General features: G+C 38.5%; 1 protein-coding gene across 3 annotated transcripts in view; it reads right to left on the bottom strand.

Moving 5' to 3' along the window:
* The window catches only part of PLS3 (plastin 3), a 46748-nt gene that overhangs the window by 8542 nt on the left and 11265 nt on the right, over positions 1-26941 (bottom strand). The window contains exons 3-10 of one of the 3 annotated variants that reach the window (XM_065901217.1): positions 16824-16987; positions 10480-10609; positions 9842-9974; positions 7542-7623; positions 6357-6522; positions 4519-4661; positions 2345-2371; positions 1975-2070 (exon numbers count right to left, since the gene is read on the bottom strand). In XM_065901217.1, coding sequence (XP_065757289.1) covers positions 1975-2070; positions 2345-2371; positions 4519-4661; positions 6357-6522; positions 7542-7623; positions 9842-9974; positions 10480-10609; positions 16824-16987 — 941 coding nt within the window. The remainder of the gene's footprint in view (positions 1-1974; positions 2071-2344; positions 2372-4518; positions 4662-6356; positions 6523-7541; positions 7624-9841; positions 9975-10479; positions 10610-16823; positions 16988-26941) is intronic. The other 2 variants (XM_065901218.1, XM_065901219.1) reach the window with 2 other exon arrangements.

The following is a 26941-nucleotide window of genomic DNA, read 5'->3' as shown; positions in this document are numbered from 1 at the left end:
ATTCGTAAGAGAAAAAAATAACTAAATCTGACTTTGTCAACATTAACAACGTCTGTTCTTTGAAAAACACTGGGACTAAATATTTGCAAATCACATATCCAATAAAGGACTTGTATTCAAAATATGTAAAACACTCAACACTTGACAGGAAGAAAACAAACAATGCAATTAAAATGGGTAAAGTGTTTAAACAAAGATATATGGATGGCAAATAACTACGTGAAAAGATGTTCAACATTACTTGTCATTAGGGAAATGCAAATTAAAATCACAATGAGACACCTCTACACCTGTTAAAATGATTCATGTTTAACCGCACTAAGGTGTCAGTGAGCATGTGGACGTACTGGGACTTTCATGTCCTGCTGGCGGCAATGTGCAAAGGTACAACTACTTTGGAAAACAACTTGGCAGCTGCTTAAAAAAGTTAAACACACACATACCATACTACCCAGCCATTCCACTGCTAGGTATTTACCCAAGATAAATGAATGCGTATATGCATACAAAGACTTGTATATGAATGTTCAGAGCAGCTGTATTTGTAATAGCCCCAAACTGGAAACAATTCAAATGTTCATCAACAGGTGAATGGGTAACAAATTATAGTATATCCATTCACTGGACTATTATTCAGCAATAAAATAGAAATGAATTTATGATACGTGCAACAACATGGATGAATCTCAAAATAATTATGCTGAGTGAAAGAAGCTAGATAAAATAAGAATACATACTGTATGATTCCATAAAATTCTCAAAAATTCAAACTAAACTGAAAGAAAGTAAATCAGTGGTTGCCTGGGATGGAGGAGTATGGGGGCAGGGAGGAATTACAAAGGATCATGAGGAAACTTGATGTGGTGATGGATGGAGATATATATATATATATATATATATATCCCTAAAGAAGATGTAAGACTGAAAAAGATGAAGGACACTGAGAAACAAGGGGAAAAGCAAGAGTAAAGGCTCAGAGGTAAAATGAGTGTGTGTGTGGTGGGTACACAGTAGTGGGAAATTGCACTGGTATAGCAGGGCCTTACATGATCAGCAGAACATTTCGGATTGAACTCTAGAGTCAACGGGGAAACCTTGAAGGATTCTGAGGAGGTAAGAGACAATGAAGGGAGTGCTTTAAGATCAACTAGGGAGGAGTGATAGAGACAGCTCCCTTAGTGCACAAGAGGGCCCCTTGTTCGTGCCAAGAGTGACCTGAACTGAAGAATTTCACAGTTAAAAACAGACAGAAATATAAGCACTACAAAGTCAGTTACAAATTCAGTTCTGATAAGGGCAGCATAAATGGTTTAGCCAGTGTAATCCACTCAATCCTACTGTGAAATATGCTAGAAATGTGGATTTTTAAAAACCAGTAGAATACATTCCATATCTAATGAGTATTAGCAACAACAGGATCCTAGAAAGTTGGGACTAAATAGTCTAGGCCAACTCTTTACTTCATGTATGAACAAAGTGAAATCCAATTTCGGGAAGGAACTTGTCCAAGGTCATTGAACAAATAAGTGATGTAATCAGGGAACATGTTCCGTGACAGTAATTCCCCAAACTGGATTTCAGGGATCAGGAGTTTGTAAACATATTCACATTACTCTCAACACAGGAATATTACAGATGCATATATGAATATGTAGTCATTAAATCTATCACTGTGATTGTAATCCAAACACTTGGAAAAGGTTAGTCTCTAGTGCTTATTTCCCCACACTTGCTTTGAATATTTTATGCCATCCATATGAACCAATGCCACCGTAATTACAGAACTCACTAATAAACTGTTAACATAAATCAAAGCGTCTTTCTGCCTCTGAATTACACCTACAGTAATAAATTTTAAAATAATGCTTAAAATTGTCAACACCACAACATGCAATTATAAAAATTCTTGTTATTTATAAGACATTGACAACAACTTTGTAAGCTTGTAGAATTCAAAAGAACACCTATACTTACATTGAAACCTGACATGTTAATATCTATCCGTGGTTCACCTTCCTTTTGTCCTTTTGGTGCAATTTGATTGAGAAGATGAAAATAGGCTTTGGAATCCTACAAATGAATTGAAAATGTCAGTGAGATCACATTTATAAAGAATGAATGTATCCTATTGTCCCATGTTTGGAAAGATACTTGCATCGGATTTTGTGAGAATGTACGACACAAATCTCTATCTTCTAATTTAACAGCTCCTTTCCCCAGAAAAGTCCACTTTTCTGGCCTTAGGTCTGCCTTGAATATGGATGAACTGGATTTTGTCATGACTTTACAATTTATTGAAGTCATCAATACAATAATGCTAGTAAACACATAACTAGTTCTGTACCTTCACTGAGTTACTGAAGTCAATAAGCTTGATAGATAAAACAAGCAAGAGAAAAAAGTAGGACAGGAGAAATCCAGGAAGCATAGGGAAAGAAAAAATAAACAGGTTACATCATTACAAAGCACAATATGTATATACCATAAGGTATGGAGAAGAGATTAGCTGTGTTAAAGATGTATTTAAATGACAAAAATTTTTAAATGAGTAACACTTGAGGTGGTGAAATAACATTAAACCCTTAATTATCTGAATATATTTAACTAAACAAGCTTCTCTTTGTTTTAAGCCCCTGAACTCTTTCATCACTTGAACACTTTCACTTGGAATCCCAATACCTAAAACAAAATGGCATCGCTCATACGGGGTGTGCGCTGGGTGAATGCAGGCTGTGTGGACACTGCACAGAACAAAACGTGAAAACCACTGTACCAAGTGCAAACACTTATGAGGTTCTTCAACACACATGTCAAATTGTACCAGAGGACAGGAACTGGAGTGAAGATTCCTTAATCATGTTATATTTGAAGATCACCTTCCCAGCTATGATAGTTTTCTATTACTAGGCCTTGACGGTCCAGGCAGATTATAAAGGAATGTTTCTTGTGGTAAACCCTATGGATTATGTGCATCCTAATCCCCTGGAGAAGTTGTTCAATATGGAGATTGCTGGATCCAACCTCAGACCTACCAAGCACAGATCTCTGGGAGCTGCCCGGAGAGCTGCATCTTAAATGAGCCACCCCAGTAAGTTTGATACACTCGCCAGAAACGATTCTAAGATCGGGGAGAATCAGGTGAGTGAAAGCCACTTCAGAGCAATTCATGGAATGCAAACCCAGATCATACCATTAGTGGGCATAGGGGTTATCTCCTTCCAAGGAGTAGTGCATTACACTTGTGAAAGTGCTTTCGCTTACAATTACCTACTAAAGGTGCAGAAACAATTCGTAATCTAACCCTATGTACTTGAGAAAGACAGGTAAAGAGCAGACCCCACAGAGTCTGTACTTACTACCCTGAAAAGGGGCTGTACAGGTGAAAATCTGAACTTGAACATACATTACCTAACAATCCTCTGCTTTTTAAAAATATTCAAAGCAGAATATTTTTTAAAAAAATATTCATTTGTATATAAGATTCCCTTTTATACATTTAAATTATGTGCTCCGAACATAAAATACATTTATGAATGGTTTTTGGGAACGTATCTAATGTGTAAAGCAAAATATAGCTGGCTAAGCATGTTGCATAAATTAAAAGAAGAGGTGGGGTCAGTTGGTTTTATAATTTTGGGGCCATCCTTAATTTTCACTGATGAAATCAGTAATGCAAATATATCCCATTACTTTCTCTCACCACTGAATAAACTGATGTGGTCACAGACTATTTTCACAGCCCTACTGGCCAGTGACATCTGGTGAAGATCCTTGAGTTTGTTCCCTGTGTTCCAACATCTGGATTTTGGAGAGTCGAGTTGGTTAATGAGAATGCCAAGATATCTGCCCTGGTGATTTTGGCCCTGTCTCCCCGAGATGCCAGAGGCAACGTGTGGTAAATGAATGCTACCGATGTCTCCGCCCTTGCGAGTTTTCCCTAGTGCTCGTGGTGAGCAGTGAGTGCCAAAATTCAACTCAACGCAAGAAATCTTTGTGGGTCTTTATGTGCCAGGTGTTGTGTTAGAGGTGGGCTTTAGCAGGAGGGCGGTAATGCAAGGGCGGGGGCTGAGGTAGGAGACACAGACATAAATAAAAGTATGTAACTACCCTCAAGAACTCAGTGCCTGAAGGAGGGAGCACGTGACAGAAGGGGACAGGGAACCCTGAGGCCCTTTCTCTTCCAGGTCTTTACTAAAAGGTACACTGAGGCCGGGGAAAGGCAGTTAGCAACAGAAGAGTCATGACTGCCTGTCCTTTCATACTCCATGTTGAACAGTAGGTAGAATAGAAAATGTTAGGACTATAACATAATACTTTTTACCCCTTTCCACAAAATGAAAGCTAGACTTGGCGCTAGTGCTCCTTACTTGGCTCCATCTCTCTACTGAAATCTACCGTCAGGGCCAAGAGGCAACAAGGCTGGGTGATAAACTCATAGGAATGACCCCCTCCTTTAAGCTGGCATGAAATCTCCCGAGTCATTATATTCCCCCAAATTGTCGATAACTGCACAGTTACCTTGATGTCAGCACTAAAATTGTTGATTTTCTGCCAGCCTGAGTTTTCCAAATGAAAGTTTGCCCATCTAAGCAGAAGCTCTTCTGGAGATAATTTCATAAGCTCCTCCAAGGTCTCACCGTCTCGAAGTAAAGCAGCCAAGGCTATAAGGAAAAAAACCCACAACCAATATATTCCATGTAACAGTTATTACAAGTTTATTGAGTCTTTTGACACTCTATTAAGTAAGTAAGAGAGGTACTAAAAGTACTGTGACCTGGTGCCTTGTTTTCAGGTACTCACAGTCTAATAACAAAGATAAATAAAAGTAGATAATTATGATACAGATAGAAACACTGTATTATGAGAATACACAGCAAATATATATTATAACATATTCTTTATTATTCTTCACATTCCAAATACCAAATGTTCTAGCTTTTAAGTTGAACATTTTCACATTATGTCATATATTTACAGAAATTGTTCTTAAATAATATTAAAATCAGAGACTTGGGGGAGTATGTTTAAAATTTTGGAGCCCTTTACTTAACCTTTTGATTAAACGAGTATACAAACCCTAAGGTATTTATATTTAAGCATAACTAATTAACTCTTGAAGTGTTAAACCTACTTTTAAAGGAACAGAATTCAACTTTACATTTTCTATAGCATCTAACATGTAAAAGGCTGCTCAATAATTTTTTGTTGTTGAATTGAATGCCTAGAAGAAGCCAAGGGTTTTTTGATAAATATTCCCAGAGGTAAGAGGTAGAAGCTTGGGTGTCTGTACAGAGCACTGTCTAAATTCAAGCACTCTTTTATGAAGAAGTTGTGTAGTCCTTATGCAATAACTACCTCCCATAAGATAAAAGGAGATTTATATTGAACAAGACTGAAACTGCCTGACTTCCAAAGAGGTCTAAGCGATACCTCTAACAGGCAAATTTCATCTTTCGTGGACTCTGCTTCATGCCATGTCACTCTGGCACTGAGGGATTTAAGCAAGGGCAGAGGCAACATTCTTACTTGTGCAGAAGCCTCTGCTCAGAAGAGGCCAGCAATTAGAAAAATTTTATTTGTTTAAATATAGGCCCCTTTGAGTGGATTGAAAGTGTAAGTGTAATAAAGTTTTGGATAAATGTGCAAAATAAGACTGCTGACAGGCATTGTGAGACCCTGAAATACTGAGAACCCCCAGTATATATTCTTCCCCCAAAGTAACTGAGGATTGATATGGTGATTTCCAGAAGAAAATGTGAATATTTGGAGCGATGCTTAATATTTTAAACTTCAAAAGGAGAGGATAATGTAGTACTTCCGAGCACCCCAGGACAATTGTATTGCATATGCTTATATATCCTAGAAGTCTATGATGTGATATCAAAACCTATCCTATAAGAACGATACTTCTGCTAATTCAGGAAACATAAGACCACCAGGGGCAATTTAGAATAGTTTTGAAGAGGCCTAAATCTATGATAGAATAGAAAAGGTATGGAAAATAATAGGAGATGGTGTGCAGCAGTGGAGCTGAGGGTGGTGATGGGGTGGGGACTGTGTGGTCAGAGCAGAAAAGAATACATATTAAGTTTGGGGACTTTGGGCAAGTTCCTTAAACTCTCTGTGCTTTCGTGCCTTTATTGTACAATGAATTCTAAAGTGCCAGACAAATGTTAATTACTACTAAAGAAGAAAGTTATAATTAGGCTATTTTCCTGAATAACACTATAACATTACCTTATGTTTAATTCTAGTTATCATCTAATCACCTCAATTAAGTGAAAGCATGACAGTCTGCATGACTAGAAAAATATAACCAATAAACGACTTTCAAAATTATGACTGTGTTCCATTACCTTCATTCCTGCTTAATTCAATGTCAGCAAACAAACCGATCTTAATGATCTGCCAAAGCAGTCCCAAAACCAGATGAGGTTTCCCAGCCCGCAAATCTTCTGCACCAATATTCACAACGTGACACCCAATGGCAGAAGCAGAGTTCAGTGCCAAGTTCAAGTTTTCCTGCAAGACAGCCAATTTACAACACTTGCTTCTTGACCTTTCTGCGTTTTTGCAGTCTATTTCTCCCTTCACTGAAAATAACACTCAGCAAGGAAATTATGTCTTAATTTTACCCATACGTGATCCACAGAAAGCAATATCCAGGCTTTGGTGTTAAAAGCATAGCTAGGGACTTCCCTGGTGGTCCAGTGGGTAAGACTCTGCGCTCCCAATGTAGGGGGCCCGGGTTTGATCCCTGGTTGGGGAACTAGATCCCACATGCATGCCACAACTATGAGTCTGCATGCCACAACTAAGAAACCCACGTGCCACAACTAAACATGCCTCAATGAAGTTCCTATGTGCCGCAACTAAGACCTGGTGCCGCCTAAATAAATAAATATTTAAAAAAAAAAGCATAGCTAAAACAAATCTAGCCTCATTGTTATTGTCTTTTTCAGATTTACAGGGGAAGTTAACTCGGTATTTTTATTTGGTCCCTTCTTAAGGACACTGACACTAAAGGGAAAGGCTGAGTTACTAGAGTAAGGATATCCATATGGGTTAAGTGTCGTATTTCTAAAAATGCCTAAATGAGAGGTCTATTGAATACATCTGAGAGTTCTAGAAGTTCTCAATCTCCACATCCCAAGATGCTCTTGCCTGAGGGAATTTTGCTATCTAACAGTCTAATACTCACTAAATGGAAAATAAAAGCCCTTTGTTCTTTAAGCATGCTAATTAATTAAGAGCTTAAATGTTTTTGCTTATTTCTGTATGTTTGAACACAAAATGCAATGAAAAGAACACAGGGCTTCGCAGTTAGACCTGGATTTGAACTTTACTTCCAGCAGCAACGTCAGTACAGCTCAGAAGCCTTTCTGAGTCTCAGTTTCTCTTTTCTATGAAATCTGGAAAACAATCCTCAACTCAGACTTGTTATAAGAATTAAATGAGAAGATGAAAAGTGCAGAGCCTATGGTCTGTAGAACAGGTCCTCAAACAGTAGTTTCATGGAAGGAGGGGAGAATGGTGCATACCTGAATGATGAAGGGTGTAAGTTTCTTCTTGTTGATTGCTCTCTCATCAATTGTATCAGGAACTGAAAGGTTGATCATTTTACTGAAACAAATTTTGAAATGAGTTGACTTATTTTAAAATAATCTTTAATATACACAAATACTGTAAAGCTTATTATAACATGTCTCTCATATAATCTGAAAAAAAATGCAACATATGACTTTTATCATGTTGATCTCAAAAAAACTATACATATAAAAATGCAAATAAAAAAGACCAAAGTATTTACAGTAGTTGAGTATTTCTGAGTTGGGCATTAGGGTATACTGTCTTATTTAATTTTTTGTAACTTCCACATTCTTTTAGAAGAATGAATTACTCGGATATTAAAAAAAACTTTATTGAATAAATATTAAAAACAGATAATATCACACATTGAAACTGAATCTCTCTTCTAGATTACACAATGCACAATTAAAATGACCATTTATCTACAAAGAGGTAAAATTAGTTGAGCATGAGATTCTTTCATTCACCAAATACTTATTGAGTGCCTAGATGATGTACCAGGTACTATATTTGGTGCTGGGAATACAGTGATAATACAGAGAGAAAGAAAAGTTATCTTAATTAGGTTAGAATCTGACTTAGGAAGAATGTCATTTGGTAAAATTTGGAGTTAGACTCTAACATCTTAGATGTTTATAATACTGCCCTAAAACAAGTTATTCTGCATAGGGAAAACCATGCTTCTTTCCATGCAAAATTTAAATATTAAATAAATAGTACCATATGAGTCTCTATATTAAAACATATCGGGAATATCTCTTTACAGCCTGTAAGTGGCAAGTAAGGGGATATTTCACATTTTTAAAAGCAGCTTTTCAAACAACCAAAATGACCTTATTGAAAGAAAAAAGAATTTTATATATTGTACACTGTCATCAGAAATATACCCATTGTGCTGTTCTAAGTGCTCTATATATAGTCACTTAAAGCTCACAACAGCCCTGTGAGGCAAGTACAATAATATGGGGATCATAATGGATGGATCCTGAAATGCAAAGTGATCAAGTACCTTTTATTTATTAAAAAAAATTCTTCCCTATTATGGTTTATTACAGGATATTAAATATAGTTCCCTGTGCTATATGGTAGGACCTTATTGTTTATCTATTTTATATATAGTATATTTTATATATAGTGTGTATCTGCTAATGCAAAACTCCTAATTTATCTCTTTCCCTCCCTTTCCCCTTTGGTAACCATAAGTTTATTTTCTATGTCTGTGAGTCTGTTTCTATTTTGTACATAAGTTCATTTGTATCATTTTTTTTTAAGATTCCACATATAAGTGATATCATGTGGTATTTGACTTTCTCTGTCTGACTTACTTCACTCAGTATGACAATCTCTAGGTCCATCCATGTTGCTGCAAATGGCATAATTTCATTCTTTTTTATGGCTGAGTAGTACTCCATTGTGTATATGTACCACATCTTCTGTATCCATTCCTCTGTTGATGGACATTTAGGTTGCTTCCATGTCTTGGCTATTGTAAATAGTGCTGCTGTGAACATTGGGGTGCATGTATCTTTTTGACTTACAGTTTTCTCCAGACATATGTCCAGGAGTGGGATTGCTGGATCATATGGCAACTCTATTTTTAGTTTTTTAAGGAACCTCCATAGTATTTTCCATAGTGGCTGTACCAATTTACATTCCCACCAACAGTGTAGGAAGGTTCAAAGGGGTCAGTATCTTGATTGCAGCTATTGATACACAGCTACTGAGTGGCAGAGCCTGAATAGGAACCGGGCAGACCGATTATGGAGCATGCTCTTAACCACTGTACGCCACTGCCTCAAAAAAGAGTTGCATTCACTGACAAACTATTGATAATCTTATATCATTTCTGCCAGGACACTGTTGGGTCTGGGGCAGCAGGAGCGACAAATGCATTTTTCAGAAATAAGTAATTGGAGGGTGAAAAGTGACGAGTGGCCTGTTTTTCTCTTTTGGAACCTATGGTACTTGAGAATAAAGAGATGCTGACATAAAAAGTTCAACTAAGTTGTATTGTTTAGCTTACTCAGTGGTGAGAAGAAATTGGAAGCTGAGAGCTTCTCTAGGAAGAGGTCTCTGGTCTAAATGACTGAGTTTTAGATTTACCTTTGGTGGTACTTTCACGGACAGGCCTAGAGATGAAATGAGCAGAGCCTAGACAAATTTCAATTCTGGCTATTCCCCGAGATCAACCCGTCAAGCATCCAGAAACAACTATGTCAATTACATGGAAGACTATTTTTGGAAATCTTACCAAAGCACAATTCCATCACCAACAGCTTTGAACAGGTCATCGGTATTTGGGTTCATTGGTATGACATGTCGGCAATCTGGATCATTTTCCAAAGCTTTGTTTATCCAGTTAACGAAAGCATATTTTTCTTCCTCTAAAATGTGGAATAAGAAGACATTAGTTCATACTCTAGGTTAAATATTTGACTCTAAAGCCAGAAATAGTTGTTCAGGAGAGCTGTACGTTAATGTATCACAAGCCTGTTGTTATCCTCTTTGGAAACCCAGACAAGCGAATGCAACACAGTGGCTATTAGGAGCTATAAAATAAACAAAAAGAATAGAGCAGGGTTAACTGATCCTTAGAAGTTAGTTACAAAATTCTTTAAAAATTCTATTTATATTACTGTAGGGCTCTGCTGTAATAAAGCCTATCTGTGCACGTATTGTATCATGGCTCTTACAAGCTAACAAAGCCGTACAATAAATACCTGTAATGCCTTTATGGGAAGTATTAGTCCCAAGTCCAAACATAGGTCACAACGACTTCGACTGTATTCTTAAATAGGAGGCAATGTATTTCTAGAGCCCCTCCTTGACATTATAGCAGGCAACCTACTTAGTTCACTGTGTTCACCTAACACATGTGAAACTATTTACCTGAGTAAGAATGCTGCGTTCCTTCACTGGACAGCTCTGAAGTTCCTCCCAGAGCACAGATCCCTTCTTTCCTATTGATTGCTTTGCGGAAGGTTTTGGCAATATCGCTGCTTTTTACCTCTTGGAAAATCTAGTAACGAGAATATGTTGTTGATTCACAATTTTCAATCAGGTACAACCATAAGCTATTTATCTTCTTTTATATTGTGGTAACCTACATTTTCCCCCATAGGTGATGAGTGTTAAAAGATAAGGCAAACTAGGCTTGAGTTTTAAGATGCTAAACAAGTACTTCAATACTGCTACCAAAAATGAAGTGCCAGAGGTCAACTGCACACACTTGTCAAAAACATCAAGGGCCACATGCGCTGAATCCGTATTAAGCCAAAAACTAGTGTTGTTCAAAGGCACAGGTAAATCTGTTAATTTTCTAGAACAAGGAAGGCTTTGTTCCTTTCCTGGAGAGAAAAGACTGAAGGATTCCCCCTTCTTTAAGCACGATTCATAGTGCAAAGAAAGATGAAAATTTTGGGGCTTCCCTGGTGGCGCAGTGGTTAAGAATCCGCCTGCCAATGCAGGGGACACGGGCTTGAGCCCTGCTCTGGGAAGATCCCACATGCCGCAGAGCAACTAAGCCCGTGCGCCACAACGATTGAGCCTGCACCCTAGAGCCCACAAGCCACAACTACTGAGTCCGAGAGCCACAACTACTGAAGCCTGTGTGCCCAGAGCTCGTGCTCCGCAACGAGAGAAGCCACTGCAATGAGAAGCCTGCGCACTGCAACGAAGAGTAGCCCCTGCTCGCTGCATCTAGAGAAAGCCTGTGCGCAGCAACTAAGACCCAACGCAGACTAAAAAAAAAAAAAAAAAAAAGAATAAACCCAGAAAAGAGGCTTTACAGTGATCAAGCTTCTCTTCACAATAAGGCACATGGCTAATGAAATTAACCTGTACATTCTAATTGTACAAAAGCAGGCTGTAACGAAGCAAATTTCATACCCTACTCTAACCGCTTGACTGAATGACCGGATATTCCAAAGGTCTGCCTATACATGTCTGAAATACTGGAACTTACCTAATCTCCAATTTGTTCCTGAGCTACCAATGTGCATGGCTAAATTAGCCACTGCCAGAAAAACAAGAGCAAGATGTAGCATTTTCATAAAAACTTCTTTAAAACATGTTTAGAACACAATAGACTTATCGAAAGAAACTTACGGCCCTAATGGAAAAGTTGCTGAGCAAACAGAAGATAACCCAAAGGCCTTTAGCATTACTGACAAGTACATACTCACAAACACACCTCAGGAGGGGTAGCCTATGTTTGAAGGTCATAGAACAGGGTCACCGTATTTAGCAGTTCAGGCTGTGTCTATGAGAGCAGGCATGAGTAGAAGCTGAAATCCAGCCCATGCTCCCCTAAGCAGGCCTGGTGTCTTGTGCAAGACTGTGGCAGGCAGAAAGAGGAGTGCCTTTTTACATTTAGTCTCTCCAGGAGAGCATCTTTTTGTAATTAATCAACTGAGACAGACTCTTTCTAACTGGTAGGAAAGTTGCTGTAGCCCCATCACAAAGTCATCTTTTCCTGTTACCGTCCTGAAATCTCAGCCTTCCTTGGACTTATAAACCCAATTTTATTTAGGAAAATAGTTAGTAAGCAGTAAGTTTTACAAAATCAAGCTTACTCAATTTCCATAGCTGTGATTTTGTGCTATACCTGTAATTTCAGAGGTAGACTCAGAATGTGTGTGCATGTGTCTATGTCTGTATATATATATAGACACACACACACTGACTACTCTAAATATTACACACAACCAATGAAATCACTCTTCCTCCTCTCTGGCCATTATACTGACTCCTGCTAAGTATCCATAATGTGGAACTGACTCATGTACTCTGGGTAATTTCAAATTATTAAAATTATTTTTACTCACACTGATTCCACCTGTAATTTCATTTAATTTACCTTACCTTCCAAGCCAAGATTAGACAACAAAATGGTTACTTGGGAATGTAGCAATCTTAACTGTGATGCATTTTGTTCCCACAGCTCCCTCGTTGAGAACTATACGTACCTGCTCAGTGGAAAAACAATATTTACTATTCTACCTCATTCTGAACTTTACTTCATTTAGTATAACACTGTGTAGTAAATTAAAATAAAAAATGTGTGCTTCTCCTGAGATACCATAAATCACTGGAACGACAAAAATCTCCAAAATGTGATTGCCTCGAAGCTACTACCCTCAGAATGACATATGAAAAGTTATTTTTCTTATCACACTATTTTTGCCTTAAGGATCATTAGCTTCTAAAAATTACGTTGTTTCCATGATCACTATTTCAGCTGAAAAACTTTGTAAACATCATGGAAAAGATGAACAATACAAAAAATAATAACTTTTAAAGAACAATGTCTACTGTACAATATTCTAACGCAATTACTTACATAGCTCTACTTAAATTCTTGATGCTTGGGAATAACATGTTGAATACAAAGTTGCAATTAAATGAGTTAATTTTCAATTGTCTTACAAAAGTTGCATGACCTTCCTTTTCTAAATATTTTAAAATAAATTCTTCCAGCCAGGCTCAAATTTTCAGTTTCATAGTATTTTCCTCTGTTCTTTAGGTTTAAAAAAATGTTAAAAGATAAGTGATAGTTGAAGATTTATGTATCTGTTAAATTGATTCACCTCGTGAGAATTTGCATTTTATTTTCTACTTTAGTAAAGGAATCAGTCGAGTGGATGATAAAGCAATTTGAGTATAAGCCTTGGCTTAACAAGAATCTCTGAAATCAGAGACAGCACCAGGCCAACTACTGTGCTGGAGAGTTGTCAATGAATCTTTTCAAAGCTGCCCGTGGTGATACTAATGAGCTCACTGTTTCATGCTGTTTTCCCTCCATGAGGAGGGACTTGCTTTATCATGTGTGAACAAACTCGTGGTGTACACTGCTCACTCTGGTTCTATATATCTTTTCCAGTCTCTTTTATGAAACGTATATGTTTCTTATTCCTTTCAAAAGTGTCATCACCTTCCTAGATCAGCACTAGTGGCCAAACCAAAGCAATGCAGAGGCACAGGACTTAAGAAGGAAAGATTTTAGAATGAATTGCAAAAAAATACTGACTGGCTTCCAGTGTTTGAGGCTTGTTTCCAACGCAGCAGGTTTGAATTTTTACTTTTCGGGGAATCTGCTGTAGGCCTAAACTTAGTAATAATAGGAAAAGAACACTGCCTTTTTAATAAATAGAAATAACTACCAACAACTAACACCTGTATAGCATTTGCTATATACCGGGTATGGTTCTAAGCACTTTACTTATATGAAGCTACTTAATCCTATGAGGTCAGTAATATTAGTACAAGTTCTAAAACAGGTCAACAACTTATTACCATTATGTACGAGCAAGGTTCTCACTGTGAAAATAAGAGTTTAATGCAGATTTCTCTGCTGAAAGAACTTATCGCCATACCAATCTTTTTACAGGTGAAGTAAAAACCCCACTATTGGGATTCCCTGGTGGTGCAGTGGTTGGGAGTCCGCCTGCTAATGCGGGGGACGTGGGTTCGTGCCCCGGTCCGGGAGGATCCCGCATGCCGCGGAGCGGCTGGGCCCGTGAGCCATGGCCGCTGAGCCTGCGCGTCCGGAGCCTGTGCTCCGCAAGGGGAGAGGCCGCAACAGTGAGAGGCCCGCGTACCGCAAAAAAAAAAAAAAAAAAAACAAACAAAAACCCCACTATTACCTCGGAAGTATAAAAATCCAGTAATTTAGTTTTGAAATACTTAGAAGAAATAAGATCAGTTAATATATTTAATTTTAACACGTGAAGTTTATATATGATTTGGGGGCTCTTTTCTGCCATATATATATATTCTTCTCCAAAATTAATATAAACATGTTGTTTGTAGCCTGGTTTGCAATGAACACCTCTTAGGTAGCAATTTAAAATAAAAACCAAAAATCTAACATGCAAGAACATGTTTACTTCTACTTCCTTATGTTAATCCCTGACAGGAATAAGGTGCTTCCTCTTTCTCAGGTAACTAGGATCTACCCATACTTTGTCTGACGATTTGTAAGATGTTTCATTGATGACAAGGCAGATGGGAGTGGACAGACATTTGGTTGGTTACATATCCATCTTTCTTTCAGTACAGTCATGGTGGTATCATTCTGAAACTTCAGGTGGGTTATTTTACTGCCCTTCAGATTTCAAATTTCTTGAATAGAAGGGAGGTAACCGGAAAAAAGCCACTAGTCCCCTGTGTAATGTTGGGCAAGTCACTTCCTTTTTCAGGAACCCAGGTTTTTTTAATTTGAAAAATGAAGGAGTATAAACATATTGATTTCTTCCAATTCTAAAATATACATTTTAACCAACAAGGTCCTCATTAGTATTTTATTTTTTAAAAAAATCCCTGGTGATGCCAAAATTATTATGCCTGTTATTCACTTTTTAAGAAAATACTAGGGTAATCACAGCCTTCACTTAAGAGCCACAAACAGCTGTGTGGAATCAGCAACGTTTCAAAATATACAAAATTAAATATTTCCCTAAGATGATTTTTCTCAATTTCATAACTGTGTCCTTCAAAATACTGGCACACTGCAAATCTTGATTATTTAAGTCTGTTCTTTTTAGTAGATTAAAAAATTCTGGGGGCTCCCCTGGTGGCGCAGTGGTTGAGAGTCCGCCTGCCGATGCAGGGGACAAGGGTTCGTGCCCCGGTCCGGGAGGATCCCACGTGCTGCAGAGCGGCTGGGCCCGTGAGCCATGGCCGCTGAGCCTGCGCGTCCGGAGCCTGTGCTCCGCAATGGGAGAGGCCACAGCAGTGAGAGGCCCACGTACCGCCAAAAAAAAAAAAAAAAAAAAAAAAAAATTCTGAGCAGAAAATTATATCAAAAATAAGTGATCATAGTTATCTACTGCTCTAAGCTGCTTTAAACTCACAATTAAACATGCAGTTACAAGGGAGGCAAGTTATATACATCAGAGGACATGCAAGCGCTCATATTGCAAGTCAATTGCAACTTACTATTGAACATAGGATTCGAAACAAAAGGCTTTGGCAATAACTGGAGACAAAAAATGGTGGGGAGATCAGTATTTCAAAAGGAGATGGCAAGAACTATAGCATTATAGTTATGAAATATGTCTGCATTTTTAAAAAAAAGTAACACTCCGCTCCTCCCAGCCATGCCCTGCCCCACCCCCAGGCAAATGCTATCAGTTGAGTAGACACCACTACTTAGTCAATTTGCTTCTGGAACTCAAGGTGCTCTAAAGGGGTTAATTCTAGTTGGAAAAAACATATCAGAATTTCACCTCCTTTACTGAGCTATGGTTACTGATGGGAGTATATGCTATCATTTCAGGTGTCTTGGGGCAAAAACAAACGTGGAAAAGGATAGGAGTGCTAGAAAGTTTGTGATAAGTATTAGGCACTAATTACCTATCTGCAATATATATAAGGAATGCCAAATTCGATCTAGTCAAACTCAGCCTTAAATGAATAATAAATAAAAACAATAAAATCTTAAGTGTCCTTAACTGAGGGGAGAGGCAACAGCTATTCTTTAATATATATCTCAAATACCTTGTTAATGAATATGGATGGAAAATGCCGTATGTCTAGAAAAATCTTGACCCTGCTAGCTAGCAGCTAAACGCATTAGGCTTCAATAGTGAGTACCACACATACACTCTCTACGCACTGAGTATGGAACACTAGGTGCTTGGGGGTAGAAGAATTAAGAAATCAGCCCCTAACCTTGAAGAGTATTTGATGATACTAGAGAAGAAAACAAGAATTTTAAGTGCCTCTTCCAATGGACCGAAAAGATGTGCTTCTAACTTTTAATTATCTAAGTCATCATCCTAGGGAAAACGGTACAGTTAAATACTACTACCACAAGAGTAGCAAACATCTTTTTAATCAGAAAGTTCAACTCAGGAAGCATCCAAGACTGTGAGTCAGGGTGTATTGTTAAAATTTGGGAGTACACTGTTCCCGATAGAAAAAGCACTTGGAGGATGTCATTTCACACCTTGAAAAATGCCCTGCCCCCAAAGGAGACTGTTCACCTTACACAGTGAGTAGAGCGTTATATCTTTGATTCTGTCAGTGTTCTTTTCTTGATTCTTTTGTTAAGATATTCTAATGGCTAAAAGAATGAACTAAATGTAGTGGGTGGGATGAGAGAAATTTTATTAGTTATAACAGTACTACTATGATATATTTAGGAACTTAATAGGACTTACTACTAAAAGACCCCACAAGACAAAGGAGCAATCATCACTTCTAATAATGGTAGGTTTTCACATACTTACATAAACAAATTCGTCAAAACTTATCTTCCCATCTTTATTCCTGTCACCATCCAGCATGAGTTTTTGAATAATTTCTCTCACTTTATATCCCGGTAATGGCATATTAGCTTCCTTGAAAAGCTCATGAAGTTCATAGTCACAGATGAATCCATTGCTGTTGAGATCTTTGTAAAAAGGGAGACCAAGCAAAAACGGAAACAAATTAACCTATTAGAGTATTTTTCTTCATTTTAGGCTCAGTTCATAAGCTCGCCTAAATACAATGTTTTTCTTTCTTATTGATTGTTACCTAAGGCTGTTTGAAAGGGAAATGCGAATTTTAACTGAAAGGGCATGGTTTACATCATGTTTTTAATGTTTTAAACAGTGTATAAGTAGCTTTACTTAAAAATAGCATCCCTAATTTTAAGAAAGCATAGTTGCTGAATAAAATTATTATTAAATCATAAAGCTGACAGGACTTTAAAAATTAAACAATTAATATATTATACACCAATAAAACACTGCCATGGCATAAAACAATTTCTACTGTAGCTATTTAGAAGTTTTATGCCCCTTATTCTCCCCTTAGTCTAATAGAACAGTTTATGAATTAATGCTGATTATATTACATAGTACATCTGAAATTACAATACCATCTTCAGTGCCAATTTTTTCAAGAGTTAATGTAAATAAACGTTTAGCCAAAACAAATATAGAGTTCATAAAAATAAATGCAGTCATGAGTAATGCAAATGTATAGATAACTTTAAAATTTTTGTGCTTTCATAACTTAACACTGTATCTAAGTGCTAATGAGCTTTATTCTGAAACTGTTAAAAATGGGGAAAAAAAACTGATCAATGACGAAAAGTTAATTTATTGGGAAAGAGGGCTATGTCCTGAGGGTTATAATCACTTGGGTATATTTTTTTAGTAAAGAAAGTTGGACTTTCAACAGCAATTTCAAATACTTATTGTTCAAAAATGCTTTTTATTCCTTAGGTCCTCCACTGATTTTCATATATAACTTTAATTATAATAAAGGGAAGCAATCTGAATAGAGAAATGACTCAAGATGAACACAACACCATTCAAGAAAATGTACTATGAAGTTAATCTATTTGATATATTACTGCTTAAAAACTGTACCAGATACTGTTCCTGGGATTGGGGATACTGCAATCAATGAAAGAAAGTCTTGCTGTACAAAAGCTCACATTCTAATGACAACTAATAAGCAAATAACATATAACATAAGGTATGATTATAAACATAATGTAATATGGCGTAAGTGCTATGAAGAAAAATAAAGAGGGGTTAGGGGTTAGACTAGGGACTATTTTGCCCCCCAGGGAATATTCAGAAATGTCTGGAGACATTTTTGATTAGCACACACAGCTGGGGGTGGGGAAGATTCTCCTCGCATCCAGTACATAGATGCCAGGGATGCTGCTAAATATCCTACAATGCATATGACCCTCCTTCCACAGAATTGTGTGGCCCAATATGTCAACGTTGAAGTTGAGGAACCCTCCGTTATAGTGACAGGTGGGGATGTGGGTGGTGGTGGGGGTGCTATTTAGATAGAATGCTCAAGGACAGCCACTTTGATGAGGTTATATTTGAATGAAGACTTATGTGAGGAAAGAAAGCACATCATATGGCTATCGGGGGTGGGGGGGAATTTTAGGTAGAGGAAATAGCAAATGCCAAGTCTCTGATGTGGAAGAGTGTCTGGTGTGTTTTGGGGACAGCAAAGATCCAGTATGACTTCAGCAGAGTGAGCAAAGGAGAAAATGAGAGATGAGGTCAGGGAACTGATCATAAAAGCTCTTATTAAAATATTAAATCCCCTGTATGAAACCAATACATTGAAAGCTGATGATATTGTTATGTTTACTTTTAATGAAGTATATGATTTTAGAGTCAAATATTCTTAAACATAGATTACCATATTTTTAATCTATCTATTAAAATATCTATACTTTTAAAGCATCATCACCAAACTACCCAACACTTCTGAAAACCACTAATATTTCCTTTGAGGTAAAGCACTTGATTCCCCTAGGGCACATCTTCAAGTTTTTTTTTGCTTTGAACTTACAAAAGGCCATACATCAAACACTTGATTAGTAAAGTGTTTATATGCAGAAATCAATCCAGCAACAACATCTGCAGCTGCTAAAAAGAACAAAGTAATCCACGTGGCACTGTGGCAGGATTTTAGCAATTTTTGATGAGTGAAATTCGTGGGTTTCAATACACCTTCTCCTATGCATATACCAGGCTATTTCTCCCATTTTCTTTAAAAAGAGAGCTCAGTACTAGAGACTTAAGTGTGACAAAGTGAAAGAAACACAGCATAGATGAAGGGACACAACAAGAGAGAGTAATGGGACACCAGATCTAATTTCATCTTGGCTACTAATTTGCCCAAGTCATCTCTCCAGATCTTAGTTTTCTCATCTGTAAAAGGAGGGCTTTAGATCAAATGATCTCTAACGTCCCCTTTTAGCTCAAAAAACTGGAGATAGGGCTTCCCTGGTGGTGCAGTGGTTGAGAGTCCGCCTGGTGGCGCAGGGGACACGGGTTTGTGCCCCGGTCTGGGAAGATCCCACATGCCGCGGAGCGGCTGGGCCGGTGAGCCATGGCTGCTGAACCTGCGCGTCCAGAGCCTGTGCTCCGCAATGGGACAGGCCACAATAGTGAGAGGCCCACGTATGGCCAAAAAAAAAAAAAAAAACCAACTGGAGATAAAAACCATCATACACAGGAAAAACAAATATAGAGTAATAACATTCTGATCACTAGTATACCTCAGTATCTAAATACTATATTCCTTCATTTTATGATATCTTTAGAGAAGGAGATAGCTTATTCCTTGCAACTATCGAAACTCTTTCCAAGAGACCTTCAAGATGGCAGAAGAGTAAGCCATGGAGCTCACCTTCCTCCCCACAAATACATCAGAAATACACCTACATGTGGAACAACGCCTACAGAACACCTACTGAATGCTGGAAGAAGCCCTCAGACCTCCCAAAAGCAAGAAACTCCCCACGTACCTGGGTAGGGCAAAAGAAAAAAGAAAAAACAGAGACAAAAGAATAGGGATGGGACCTGTACCAGTGGGAGGGAGCTGTGAAGGAGGAAAGGTTTCCACACACTAGGAAGGCCCTTCATGGGCGGAGACTACGGGTGGCAGAGGGGGTAAGCTTTGGAGCCACGGAGGAGAGCACAGCAACAGGGGGGCGGAGGGCAAAGCGGAGAGATTCCCGCACAGAAGATCGGTGCCCACCAGCACTCACCAGCCCGATAGGCTTGTCTGCTCACCCGCCGGGGCGGGCGGGGCTGGGAGCTGAGGTTTGGGCTTCGGTCGGAGCGCAGGGAGAGCACTGGGGTTGGCGGAGTGAACACAGCCTGCAGGGTGTTAGTGCGCCACAGCTAGCCGGGAGGGAGTCCGGGAAAAAGTCTGGACCTGCCGAAGAGGCAAGAGACCACTGTGTTGGGGTGCACGAGGAGAGGGGATTCATAGCGCCACCAAAATGAGCTGCAGAGATGGGTGCGAGCCACGGCTATCAGCTTGGACCCCAGAGGCAGGCATGAGACGCTAAGGCTGCTGCTGCCGCCACCAAGAACCCTGTGTGCAAGCACAGGTCACTGCCCCAACATCCACTCCGGGGAGCCTGTGCAGCCCGCCACTGCCAGGGTCCCGGGATCCAGGGACAACTTCCCTGGGAGAACAAACTGCATGCTTCAGGCTGTTGCATGTCACGCTGGCCTCGGCCCCCCGCAGGCTCTCCCTGCATTCCGTACATCTCCCTTCCCTAGGCCTGAATGAGCCAGAGCCCCCTAATCAGCTGCTACTTTAACCCCGTCCTGTCTGAATGAAAAACAGATGCCCTCAGGCGACCTACATGCAAAGGCAGGGCCAAATCCAAAGCTGAACCTCAGGAGCTGTGCGAACAAAGAAGAAAAAGGGAGATCTCTCCCAGCAGCCTCAGGAGCAGTGGATTAAATCTCCACAATCAACTTGATGCAACTGTGGCATACCTGAATAGACAACGAATCATCCCAAAATTGAGGCGGTGGACTTTGGGAACAATGAAATATATATATTTCATTATTGATTTGGTTGCTCTCTTCCTTTACATATATATATATATATATATATATATATATATATATATATATGTATGTGTGTTTGTTTATATTTTCTCTTTTTGTGAGTGTGTATGTGTATGCTTCTTTGTGTGACTTTGTCTGTATAGCTTTGCTTTTACCATTTGTCCTAGGGTACTGTATGTCCGTTTTGTTTTTTATTTAAGTATAGTTTTTAGCACGTTATCATTGGTGGATTTGTTTTTTGGTTTGGTTGCTCTCTTCTTTCTTTCGTTTTATTCCTTTTTTTATTACTTTTAAATTTCTTAATAATTATTATTTTTTATTTTAATAACTTTATTTTTCTCTTTCTTTCTTTCTTTTTTTCTCCCTTTTTTTCTGAGCCGTGTGGCTGGCAGGGTCTTGGTGCTCCAACCAGGTGAAAGGCCTGTGCCTCTGAGGTGGGAGAGCCGAGTTCAGGCCATGGGTCCACCACAGACCTCCTGGCTCCACATAATACGAATCAGCAAAACTCCTCCCAGAGATCTCCATCTCAATGCTAAGACCCAGCTCCACTTGACAACCCGTAAGCTACAGAGCTGGACACCCTATGCCAAACAACTAACAAGACAGGAACACAACCTCACCCATTAGCAGAGAGGCTGCCTAAAATCATAATAAGGTCACAGACACCCCAAAACACACCAGCAAACGCGGTCCTGCCCACCAGAAACACAAGATCCAGCCTCATCCACCAGGACACAGGCACTAGTCCCCTCCACCAGGAAGCCTACACCACAACCCACTGAACCAACCTTAGCCACTGGGGACAGACACCAAAAACAATGGGAACTACAAACCTGCAGTCTGCGAAAAGGAGACCCCAAACAGTAAGTTAAGCAAAATGAGAAGACAGAGAAACACACAGCACATGAAGAAGCAAGGAGCAAGGTGAAAACCCACCAGACCAAACTAATGAAGAGGAAACAGGCAGTCTACCTGAAAAAGAATTCAGAGTAATGATAGTAAAGATGATCCAAAATCCTGGAAATAGAATAGACAAAATGTAAGAAACATTTAACAAGGACCTAGAAGAACTAAAGAGGAAACAAGCAATGATGAACAACACAATAAATGAAATTAAAAATACTCTAGATGGGATCAACAGCAGAATAACTGAGGCAGAAGAATGGATAAGTGACCTGGAAGATAAAATAGTGGAAATAACTACTGCAGAGCAGAATAAAGCAAAAAAAAAAAAAAAAAGAAAGAAAAGAACGGAGGACAGTCTCAGAGAACTCTGGGACAACATTAAATGTACCAACATTCGAATTATAGGGGTCCCAGAAGAAGAAGAGAAAAAGAAAGGGACTGAGAAAATATGTGAAGAGATTATATTGAAAACTTCCCTAATATGAGAAAGGAAATAGTTAATCAAGTCCCGGAAGAGCAGAGAGTCCCATACAGGATAAATCCAAGGAAAAACACGCCAAGACACATATTAATTAAACTGCAAAAAATTCAATACAAAGAAAAAATATTCAAAGTAGCAGGGGAAAAACAACAAATAACATACAAGGGGATCCCCATAAGGTTAACAGCTGATCTTTCAGCAGAAACTCTGCAAGCCAGAAAGGAGTAACAGGACATATTTAAAGTGATGAAAGGGAAAAACCTACAACCAAGATTACTCTACCCAGAAAGGATCTCATTCAGATTCGATGGAGAAATTAAAACCTTTACAGACAAGCAAAAACTAAGAGAATTCAGCACCACCAAACCAGCTTTACAACAAATGCTAAAGGAATTTCTCTAGGCAGGAAACACAAGAGAAGGAAAAGACCTACAGTAACAAACCCAAAACAATTAAGAAAATGGTAATAGGAACATATGTATTGATAACTACCTTAAATGTAAATGGATTAAATGCTCCAACCAAAAGACATAGACTGGCTGAATGGATACAAAAACAAGACCCATATATATGCTGTCTACAAGAGACCCACTTCAGACCTAGGGACACATACAGACTGAAAGTGAGGGGATGGAAAAAGATATTCCATGCAAATGGAAATCAAAAGGAAGCTGGAGTAGCAATTTTCATATCAGACAAAATAGACTTTAAAATAAAGACTATTAGAAGAGACAAAGAAGGACACTACATAATGATCAAGGGATCGATCCAAGAAGGTATAACAATCGTAAATATTTATGCACCCAACATAGGAGCAGCTCAATACATAAGGCAAATACTAACAGCCATAAAAGGGAAATCAACAGTAACACAATCATAGTGGGGGACTTTTAACACCCCACTTTCACCAATGGACAGATCATCCAAAATGAAAATAAATAAGGAAACACAAGCTTTAAATGGTACATTAAACAAGATGGACTTAACTGATATTTATAGGACATTCCATCCAAAAACAACAGAATACACTTTCTTTTCAAGTGCTCAGGAAACATTTGCCAGGATAGATCATACCTTGGGTCACAAATCAAGTCTTGGTAAATTTAAGAAAACTGAAATCGTATCAAGCATCATTTCCAACCACAATGCTATGACACTAGATATCAATTGCAGGAAAAAATCTGTAAAAAATACAAACACATGGAAGCTAGACAATACACCTCTTAATAACCAAGAGATCACTGAAGAAATCAAGGAGGAAATCAAGAAATATCTAGAAACAAATGACAATGAAAACACGACGGCCTAAAACCTATGGGATGCAGCAATAGCAATTCTAAGAGGGAAGGTTATAGCAATACAATCCTACTTCGAAACAAGAAACATCTCAAATAAACAACCTAACCTTACAGCTAAAGCAATTAGAGAAAGAAGAACAAAAAATACGAAAGTTAGCAGAAGGAAAGAAATCATAAAGATCGGATCAGAAATAAATGAAAAAGAAATGAAGGAAACAATAGCAAAGATCAATAAAACTAAAAGCCAGTTCTTTGAGAAGATAAACAAAATTGATAAACCATTAGCCAGACTCATCAAGAAAAAAAGGGAGAAGACTCAAATCAACAGAATTAGAAATGAAAAAGGAGAAGTAACAACTGACACTGCAGAAATACAAAGGATCATGTGAGATTACTAAAAGCAACTCTATGCCAATAAAATGGACAGCCTGGAAGAAATGGACAAATTCTTAGAAAAGCACAACCTTCTGAGACTGAATCAGAAAGAAATAGAAAACATGAACAGACTAATCACAAGCACTGAAATTGAGACTGTGATTAAAAATCTTCCAGCAGGGCTTCCCTGGTGGTGCAGTGATTGAGAGTCCGCCTGCAGGTGCAGGGGACATGGGTTCATGCCCCGGTCCGGGAGGATCCCACATGCCGCGGAGCGGCTGGGCCCGTGAGCAATGGCCGCTGAGCCTGCACGTCTGGAGCCTGTGCTCAGCAGCGGGAGAGGCCACAACAGTGAGAGGCCCACGTACCGCAAAAAAAAAAAAATCTTCCAAACAAAAGCCCAAGACCAGATGGCTTCACAGGTGACTTCTATCAAACATTTAGAGAAGAGCTAACACCCCAAAATATAGCAGAGGGAGGAACACTCCCAAACTCATTCTACGAGGCCACCATCACCCTGATACCAAAACCAGACAAAGATGTCACAAAGAAAGAAAACTACAGGCCAATATCACTGAACACAGATGCAAAAATCCTCAACAAAATGCTAGCAAACAGAATCCAACAGCACATTAAAAGGATCATACACCATGATCAAGTGGGGTTTATCCCAGGAATGCAAGGATTCTTCAATATACACAAATCAATGTGATACACCATATTAATAAGTTGAAGTATAAAAAGCTATGATCATCTCAATAGATGCAGAAAAAGCTTTTGACAAAATTCAACACCCATTTATGATGATAACCCTCCAGAAAGTAGGCATAGAGGAACTTTCCTCAACATAATAAAGGGCATATATGACAAACCCACAGCCAACATCATTCTCAATGGTGAAAAACTGAAACCATTTCCACTAAGATCAGGAACAAGACAAGGTTGCCCACTCTCACCACTCTTATTCAACATAGTTTTGGAAGTTTTAGCCACAGCAATCAGAGAAGAAGAAGAAATAAAGGGAATCCAAATCAGAAAAGAAGAAGTAAAGCTGTCACTGTTTGCAGATGACATGATAGTATATATAGAGAATCCTAAAGATGCTACCAGAAAACTACTACAGCAAATAAGTGAATTTGGTAAAGTAGCAGGATACAAAATTAAGGCAGAGAAATCTCTTGCATTCCTATACCCTAATGATGAAAAATCTGAAAGCGAAATTAAGGAAACACTGCCATTTACCACTGCAACAAAAAGAATAAAATACCTAGGAATAAACCTACCTAAGGAGACAAAAGACCTGTGTGCAGAAAACTATAAGACACTGATGAAAGAAATTAAAGATGATACAAACAGATGGAGAGATACACCAAGTTCTTGGATTGGAAGAATCAACATTGTGAAAATGACTATACTACCCAAAGCAATCTACAGATTCTATGCAATCCCTATCCAACTACCAATGGCATTTTTCACAGAACTAGAAGAAAAAAATCACACAATTTGTATGGAAACACAAAAGAGCCCAAATAGACAAAGCAATCTTGAGAAAGAAAAACGGAGCTGGAGGAATCAGGCTTCCGGACTTCAGACTATACTACAAAGCTACAGTAATCAAGGCAGTATGGTACTGGCACAAAAACAGAAATGTAGATCAATGGAACAGGGTAGAAAGCCCAGAGATAAACCCATGCACAGATGGTCATCTTATCTTTGATAAAGGAGGCAAGAGTATACAATGGAGAAAAGACAGCCTCTTCAATAAGTGGTGCTGGGAAAACTGGACAGCTACTTGTAAAAGAATGAAATTAGAACACTCCCTAACACCACACACAAAAATAAACTCAAAATGGATTAAAGACCTAAATGTAAGGCCAGACACTATCAAACTCTTAGAGGAAAATATAGGCAGAACACTCTATGACGTAAATCACAGCAAGATCCTTCTTGACCCACCTCCTAGAGAAATGGAAATAAAAACAAAAATAAACCAACGGGACCTAATGAAACTTCAACGCTTTTGCACAGCAAAGGAAACCAGAAACAAGACGAAAAAACCACCCTCAGAATGGGAGAAAATATTTGCAAATGAAGCAACTGACAAAGGATTAATCTCCAAAATATATAAGCAGCTCATGTAGGTCAATATCAAAGAAACAAACAACCCAATCCAAAAATGGGCAGAAGACCTAAATAGACATTTCTCCAAAGAAGATATACAGATTGCCAACAAACACATGAAAAAATGGTCAACATCATTAATCATTAGAGAAATGCAAATCAAAACTCCAATGCGATATCATCTCAGAGCAGTCAGAATGGCCATCATCAAAAAATCTAGAAACAATAAATGCTGGAGAGGGTGTGGAGAAAAGGGAACCCTCTTGCACTGCTGGTGGGAATGTGAAGTGGTACAGCCATTATGGAGAACAGTATGGAGGTTCCTTAAAAAACTACAAATAGAACTACCATATGACCCAGCAATCCCACTACTGGGCATATACCCTGAGAAAACCATAATTCAAAGAGTCATGTACCAAAATGTTCATTGCAGCTCTATTTACAATAGCCAGGAGATGCAAACAACCTAAGTGTCCATCGACAGGTGAATGGATAAAGAAGATGTGGCATATATATACAATGGAATATTACTCAGCCATAAAAAGAAAAGAAATTGAGTTATTTGCAGTGAGGTGGATGGACGTAGAGACTGTCATACTGAGTGAAGTAAGTCAGAAAGAGAAAAACAAGTACTATATGCTAATACATATATATGGAATCTAAAAAAAAAAAAAAAAGGTTCTGAAGAACCTAGGGGCAGGACAGGAATAAAGACACAGACATAGAGAATGGACTTGAGGACACGGGGAGGGCCAGTGGTAATCTGGGATGAAGTTAGAGAGTGGCACGGACTTATATATAGTACCAAATGTAAAACAGATAGCTAG

This window comes from Phocoena phocoena, chromosome X, assembly GCF_963924675.1.
Source record: "Phocoena phocoena chromosome X, mPhoPho1.1, whole genome shotgun sequence".
Classification (NCBI taxonomy): Eukaryota; Metazoa; Chordata; class Mammalia; order Artiodactyla; family Phocoenidae; genus Phocoena; species Phocoena phocoena.
Note: the sequence above shows the minus strand (reverse complement) of the source record. Positions and strands in the feature narration are given on the sequence as shown.